The sequence below is a fragment of the Camelus ferus genome, chromosome 13 (genome assembly GCF_009834535.1).
Source record: "Camelus ferus isolate YT-003-E chromosome 13, BCGSAC_Cfer_1.0, whole genome shotgun sequence".
Lineage (NCBI taxonomy): Eukaryota > Metazoa > Chordata > Mammalia > Artiodactyla > Camelidae > Camelus > Camelus ferus.
In genome coordinates, this window is record NC_045708.1 from 8,831,771 (window position 1) to 8,839,844 (window position 8,074).

General features: G+C 46.6%; 1 protein-coding gene across 1 annotated transcript; it reads left to right on the forward strand.

Moving 5' to 3' along the window:
* The first annotated feature begins 2,806 nt into the window (after positions 1–2,806).
* Positions 2,807–5,644, forward strand: LOC102518167 (PRAME family member 12). The gene is given in 4 exon segments (XM_006193767.2): positions 2,807–2,914; positions 2,916–3,097; positions 3,536–4,111; positions 5,086–5,644. Coding segments are annotated over 4 exon segments (1,425 nt in total).
* The last annotated feature ends 2,430 nt before the right edge of the window (positions 5,645–8,074 follow it).

Genomic DNA, 8,074 nt, shown 5'->3' on the forward strand with positions numbered 1-8,074 from the left:
ATCATTATGTTGTGCACCTAAAACGAATAGAATTTTATACACCAATTATATCTCAGTAAAACGGGAAAAAATATTATTCTGGGAAAATATGTCAAATGGAAGAGAGAAAAAAAATAGTAGAGACAAGGGTTTTACCATGAAGAAGAAAATAACAAAGAATTGCATTTCTGATTTGTGCTGCTGTGTGAACTAAGACAGCCACTGAGAAGGAGTAGAGAGAGTGGGGCGGTGTCACCGTGCTGACCCTCACACACAGACCACACCAGGTGTGCTTGGATGGTGGGTACAGAATTAAATAACAATAAAAGGGGGAGAGACTTATCATCAAACTTTCTCAGCAATAGGGAAAAACCACCACTTTTATTTTTTCTAGACTTTCTTCCTAGATCAGCAGTTCTCAGATTTTTGGTCTCAAGACTCCTTTATGTCCTTCAAATGTATTGAGACTCCTAAGGTGCTTTAGTGTATGTGGGTTAAATCTATCAACATTTACCATATTCCTTAAAGTGAGAGAAGGTTAAAACTCATTTCCTAATTCAAGTATGCCTAACACTCTCAAACCCATTACATGTGAATGTGAACAATATATTTTGACAAAAATTAGTTGTTTTCCAAAATTAAAAAAAAAAAAAAACCTAGTGTGAAGTGTCACATTTTAAAAAATACAACTCATTTATTGGGATATAATTTATATATCATACAATCCATCCAATTAAAGCAGAATTTTATTTCTGTGCTAATGGCATGGCCTTGCTCAGAACCCGTGTTGAACTTACCTAAATTTGAGGAAACAGTAACTTTCAAAATATACTTGGAAAGGGGCCAAGGGGATTGTGGTTGGTCTCCCAAGGTCGGTGGGAAAAGGTCCATGGTTAAATTGCCCTCTGGGCAGCATCCTCTGTGGGAAGACCCTAAAAGCAAGTATCTCCTGGTAGCAGCTGCCGTGATAAGGGCAGGGTTAGGGGTGACTGACCCATGTTTATTTCTCCCCTTGGCCCAAGTTCCCGAAGAGCCCGCAGCACCCACCCTCGGTGGTTCTCGGACCTGGGAAATGTCTGACTCCCCAGGGCTGGCTGCCTCCCTCTTTATTCACAGTCTCAGAATTTTAAATCCAATTTGTTGAGCTGATCCTACCTTCTTGGGAGAAAAGGGGTTCAAAGATAACACTGTCCCCTCTTAGTTACTCCCTTTTAGTTTCTAAACTCCATCCAGAGAAAATCCTTTTAATCTCCATCCTATGGGATGGGGGGGAACAACCCCCTATTTTACAGTGTCTGGGTCATTCACGGGGTGCCTTTAGGAATGCCCAGCTCCACGCTGTCCAGTCCCCACCTTTATTTCTCATTGTGATTTTGACCTGGTGTCCTTCAGAGAAGCCATGACTTAAGCCTGGAGGACCAGCTGCATCCCCTAAAAGCACTTCCCTTGCTCCCTGAACAGGCTCATGATCTGCGATGTTACCCACATAACACTTAAGTGGCAACTTGACGCAAGGACTATAACCACTGTCTTCAGAAGCTGTTTTAATTCTGGGACATTTTGACTATTTTGATCCCCCCAAAATAATGCTTTTGGTTTTCTTTTTCTTTTCTTTCTTTCTTTTCTTTTTTGTCTCGTATCAAGAACAGATTAAACCCTTCCTGTCTCAACCCAGGGCTCTAACTGTTCAGTTAGTAAAACTCAATCCATGTTTGTGGAGTGAATCCAGGAATAATTCTTGACTCCCCCATCCCATTCCTTCTCTTTCTTGAATGAATGTGTGATTAATCAGTTCATCTGAAGGAAAACAAAATCCAATCAGGATTAACCTTTTGGACAGTCTGGAATCTAATTATGTACAGCTTTCTGATTGGAAGTTAGTATTTGGAAAGATGGAGGATGTGATTAGAAAAGTTTATAAAAGCCTTGGATACCAAAGAGAGATGCAGAATGAATCTTTTTGTTCTGGAGTCACTGCCTGGATTCTCCACCAGATCTGAGGTCTGAGGCCTCGTCCAACCACATCAGAGTGGTAAGTTACGAATTTTACTTAAGGACACTCCAATCTTACCTATGGTAAATTGGTCTTGAATGATGACTTGCAGCTAGGGATTGCAGAAGATTTTGGTTTTCTTTTTTCTTCCTTATCAGATGAGTGGATTTAAGGTTTTGGTTTTGCCAGTAAGTGTAGTTTTGCCTTAATCGCAAACATTTGATCTGTACTTTGATGTATATCATTTAAATAGCTTAACCAAAAATATCTTCTCAATGAAAAACCTCTAACTGGAATTTTATTTCTTGACATTTAAAACACTTCCTGTGTGCACAAATTTGGCATTCATTTTCGGGGTATTCCCTTAATCTTTCCCAACTGGGCTAGCTGTGGGAACTGAGGATAGAAACTGTGCTGGTCCACATGACACTCCTATTCCCATAGTTCTAGGCCATTAAGTGATGATCTGAAAGTTTTCCCCCAGAGAATATTGGGGACAAGTTTCAGGCTTATGGTACCCACTTCCCAGTAAGACATAATTAACCAAAGATGCAGATGGAAATGGATAGGTTAGTGGATGCTAGTTCCATCTCCATGGTACTTGTGAGACACTTTCGGTGCCAGAAGGGGCAGAGCCATGACTTAGTGCCCACTGAGCCCAGAGTGGAATTTGGGTAAACTGAGACCCTTCCACCACAGCCAGAGCAGACTTTGGCCCTGAGTTGGTTCCCATGAAGGGTGGGGAGATACATAAATATCTGCTCATGCTTGGCCTGAGAAGGCTGTCTTGCTCCCTGCAAATATTCACAGGATTCCAGTTGGAGCAGAGCCAGGATGCGTGTCCAGAGCCCTCCCAGACTCTGGAACCTGGCAGCAGTGAGCCTGCTGAGGGACAACGAGGCCTCGGCCATCGCTGCTCTGGAGTACCTGCCCGCCGAGCTCTTTCCCACCTCTGTTCCTGGAGGCCTTCAATGGGAGACACAGCGAGACCCTGAAGGCCCTGGTGCAAGCCTGGCCCTTTGTCCGCCTGCCTCTGGGGGGCCTGATGCACATGCCTCAGGAGGAGACCTTCCAGGCAGTGCTGGATGGGCTCGACGTCCTGCTGGCCCAGAAGGCTCCCCCAAGGTGAGTCTGATCCACGTGGCCTGGTAGGGTACTAGAGGTCCTTGAAGAGACAGCCGGTGTCCTAAGTGACTAGCCAAGGGAGGGACCAGAAGCTTCTGATGATGCCAATGAAGAAGCTCAGAGGCCTTGGCTACTGCTGAGCTCACTTTGGGCAATGCCTCCCTGATGTGTAGAGGTGCTTAAGATGCAGGGGACCTGAAGAACATGTCCTTAGCTTCTTCTAGTGATGCTCAAATGTACTAGAAGTGGAGAAGCAGGAAGGATGGAAGGGGAAAAGGAGACGGAGGAAAATGAGGGAAAAGGAGGGAAGGCAGCAGGGTGTCGGGAAGGTGAAGTAGAAGCACAGGGAGGAGTCTGGGTGTTGCCTAAGTTCTGGGACTCTGGTTTCATTCAGCGTGGATCGTTAAGCATCCCATGCAATCTGCTGTTTCCCCACAGGAGGTGCAAACTGCAGGTGCTGGATTTAAGGAATACGGGCCAGGACTTCTGGAACACATGGTCTGGAGCCAGAGCCCCTGATGCGTCCTCAAGTTCATCGATGGCACCAGTGGCTGAGGACAGTTCAAGGACAGAGCAGCCCTTGCCTGCCTTGAAGGTGTTCATAGGACTTTCCCTCGATGAAAGGAAACTGGATGAATTCTTATCCTACCTGATGGGGTGGGTGGAGAAGAGAGAAGGTTCCATACACCTGTGCTGTAAGATGCTGAGCATTCTTTCAGAGCCCATTATGAATGTTATGGATGTCCTGAGAAAGGTGCAGCTGGGCTGTATCCAGGAGTTACACGTGGACTGCAACTGGACTCTGCCCACCCTGGCCTCATTTGCTCCTCTCCTGGGTCAGATGTCTAATGTGCGGATATTCTTTCTCTCCCGTGTCCACGTGTATATACCTACCAGGCAGGAGCAGCAGTATGTTGTCCAATTTACCTCTCAGTTCCTCAGGCTGCACCACCTCCGGGATCTCTATATGGAATCTCCCTCATTCCTCGAAGGTCGCCTGGACCAGATGCTCAGGTGAGGATGCCACCTTTGGCAGTGTGACAGTGCACACAACACTAGACCCTCCGATGCATTGCTTCCTTCGCTGCTCCACCCTGAGGTGGGGTATCACATAACTACCCAAATCAAGAAGGTAGAAGTTCTAGAAAGGGTCACCATGCTAGGAAGCTATAGACTGGGGTATTCAGATCTAGTGATGGAGATTTCGTGATTTTTTTTCCTTAAGAAGAGATATCTATGTTCCGATTACTTAGTAAAGATGTAAGTGAAGAGGGCGTTGAGGAGTGGAAACCACTTCAAACCTGAGCATTTCTAAAGAGAAGCTCTGTGCTCACAGGGTTTTTGACCACAATGAGTCTGTATCAAATTCCCTGTCTGTAAAAAGTTATTCTGTGCTCCCGATGAGGAAATCAATATATAAGAAATGGATGGTTCTGGAAATGCCTGTAAGAGAGAGGGAGTCAAAAGGATGATAAAAAGTGGTAGATGGTTTGTTGACAGATGGGAGTGAGCCCCTGCACACCGGCAAGCCCTGCTGGTGTTCGGGGTCTGGCCCAGACAGAGATCTTCATGCACGCTACCCAGGAGCCTCGCCTGGCCAGAGGTCTGGGTACCTAGGGGCCAAGCATGGACTGAAGGAACCTGAGTTGAAAGCATGTTTGGTCTTGTCTCACAAAGTAAAAATTCAGTGATACCCGCACTTGACTGAGACTGTATCAGGCTCTCCTTTGAGCATATTCTAGGACATTCCATTGTCTACTTCCATCTTCATAAGGAAGTGGAGTATGTTGCACTCTGCCTGACCGCTGAGGAAAGAAAGCTTCCAAGGTTCTGAACTTGCCCCCGTCACACAACAATGAAAGTGAAAGGCATTCTGGGTATTGATCAGGACCAGATGGTCAGAACAGACTTGGCCTTGAGCAAGCCATTTATTTGTCTCTCACCTGCCACCCCAGCTTCCCAGACCTAATTCTTCCATTTCTCCCCAGGTGCCTGAAGAATCCCCTGGACAACCTCTCAATAACCAGCTGTCAGCTAACAGAGTCAGACTTGGCCCACCTGTCCCAGTGCCCAAGCATCCGGCAGCTAAAGGGCCTGGATCTGCATGGTGTCACACTGACCAACTTTAGTCCTGAGCTCCTCCAAGTTCTGCTGGAGAAAGTTGCAGCCACCCTGCAGGAACTGGACTTAGATCAGTGTAGAATCATGGACTCACATCTGGAGGCCATCCTGCCTGCCCTGAGCCGCTGCTCCCAGCTCAAGTCCTTGAGCCTGTGTGGGAACTTCTTCTCCATGGCCACCATGGAGAAGCTGCTGCGACACACCGCCGGGCTGCCCAGTTTGAGTCAAGAGCTGTACCCTGCCCCTCAGGAGAGTTACAGCCCTCAGGGAACTTTCCACCCGACGAGACTTGCCTCGCTTGGGGCTGACCTGTTTGAGATTCTGAGAGGCTTAGGACGTCCCAGGACCATCCAGCTCAGCTCCAGCTCATGTCCACACTGTAGCAACAGAACATTCTATCATACAGAGTCTGTCATATACCCCTGACTAGTTGGTTGCCTCTCTCAAAAGCTTTCTTCTGGGCACTTGGAAACTGAAATCTAGGGCAAAATACATAATGAAGTTCCCTTGGCTTCAGCATGAATGGGAAAAGCTAAGGTGATCCAGCGGGGGTGCAGGACTGCAGGGGAAATGTTGACTTGGGGAGGTGATGGGACGTTCAAGGACATACGTTTACAGAGTCAGAAGTATGAACCTCAATTTCTGGAGGTGGATACGGGATACAGGCTTGAAACATACATGTTGGAACGATCCCTGTGTGTATGGCTGTAAAGAAATGATCAGACATACAGACCCTCCGTGTAAGCCGACTACTGCCCTCCTTGGTGTATTGCTCTGTTTTCTCAGTTTGCTCCTCAGAAATCTCCAGTTACTGTTGGGACAAAAGGCTCTATGTTGTCTATAATCCAAAACCCTACTGTTCTCACGAGTTCTTCATTCTGTCTGGGGTATCTCAACCTCCTTACTTATTTCTGTGGTTGTTCAGTCGGTTAATACGCAAAGGGGAACATACTCAGTGGCCAATGAGCGGTTGGAGTGAAGAGCTCTTGGCAGGACCCTCGGTTCTGACTCAGGTCCTGACCTGAGCGTTCCTCATGGTTCTCCAGGTGGGTCCCTAATTCTCAGATCCTGTCCTTTGTGTGTGCTGGGAAAGGGCTAAGCTGGAAACTCGGGGCCTGACCAACCCATGTCTGTCATGGGTTGGGTAGTGATCCTTCCTGAATTAATCTAATTGTGACCATTAAAGACATACAAAGTCCTTTTACCAAAATACTAAAATCATACAGGCATGTAACATGTTTCTCGTGTTTTTACAATATGTTAAAACATATCATTTGGGGGGGATAATTCCTGTCAATTCAATTGCCTTTACTCCCATAATACCTCCTGACTCTTCCCATCATGGAAAACTACTACAGAATGTTTGGACATCAGCAGATCAGGATATAAAACACTTATTATAAACCTCATACAACTCATAGTCGGCCCTCCCCATCCTCAGAGTCACATTCTCAGATTCAACCAACTTCAGGTGGTGTGATGTTACTTTTGAAAATACCATGTAAGCGGACCTACGCAGTACAAATCCATGTTTCCAGTGTCACCTGACCATGTGGGTATGTAACGCGATTTATTATGGGAATGGGCTTGTGTGTTTCCAGAGGCCTGTCTGTTGTCTGTAAGCTAGAGAACCAGCAAAGCCTGCGATAGAAGTCAGAACGAGGCGGGGGGAGGGCATAGCTCAAGTGGTAGAGCGCGTGCTCAGCATGCGGGAGGTCCTGGGTTCAATCCCCAGCACCTCCACTACAATAAAATAAATAAACATAATTATCCCCTCCCTCAAAATAAAAGAATAAATGGGTACTTTTAAATGAATCAGGGAGAAAGGAATGAGGGGACAAAATTGGGCGTTGAGTATTAGGGGCTGTCACGTGTACTAGAGACTTTCCAGGGATGGTGTCCACAGAGTCCCCACATCCACCTACTCTTGCTAGCCCTCAGCCCTGGACATTAAAGAGTTTCTCCCACAAGGGGGAAGCCAGTGCCTCTGAGGCCACTGCGGGATCCCTGTGCTCCTTCATTTGTGTCCGGCAGCCACTGGGTCTTGGTTTGACGTGCATCTCTCATGATCATCTGGTGTCACTTGGATGACAGGAACACAGTGGCAGAACTCATTCTTTCTCCATTCCTCTTGAAAAGCACAGTTCTCAAATTCTGGAGGATAAACTGCAAAATTTCCAAAGGACATCCCTTTCCCTGGCATAAATGACAGTGCCAAACCCATCGTATACCGCAGTAGTCCGCCTGCCTAGCAGGTTGTCTCTATCAAAAGCTTTCTTCTGGGCACTTGGAAACTGAAATCTAAGACATAGGTGCATCTTGAAGGGAACACAGATCCATGGTTTCAGACATCAGCTCAGTGTGAATGGGAAAAGGGAATGTGATCCTGCCGGGGTGCAGGATTTCAGGGGGAAATGTTGACTCTGGGAGGTGATGGGACTTTTACAGACATGTGTTACAGAGTCAGAAATATGAACCTAAATTTCTGGAGGCAGGATACTGGGTATGGGCTTGAGGTGCACATGTTGGAGTGATCCCTGTGTGTATGGTTGTAAAGAAATGGTCAGAAATAAAGAGACCCTCATTGTAAACCGACTCCTGCCCTCCATGGTGTATTCTTCTGTTTTCTCAGTTTACATCTCAGGAATCTCCAGCTACTGATGAAAGAATAAAGGCACCGAGTTGTGCTTGATTTGAAACCCTACCACTCCCTCCAGTTCTGTGTTTTGTCTGGGGCATCTCTTACCTCATCACTTATTTCTGTGGTTGTTCAGGGGTTAATACACACAAAGGGGAACACACTCAGTGGCCAGTGAGCCATTGGAACGAAGAGCTCTTGGCAGGGCCCTCACTGCT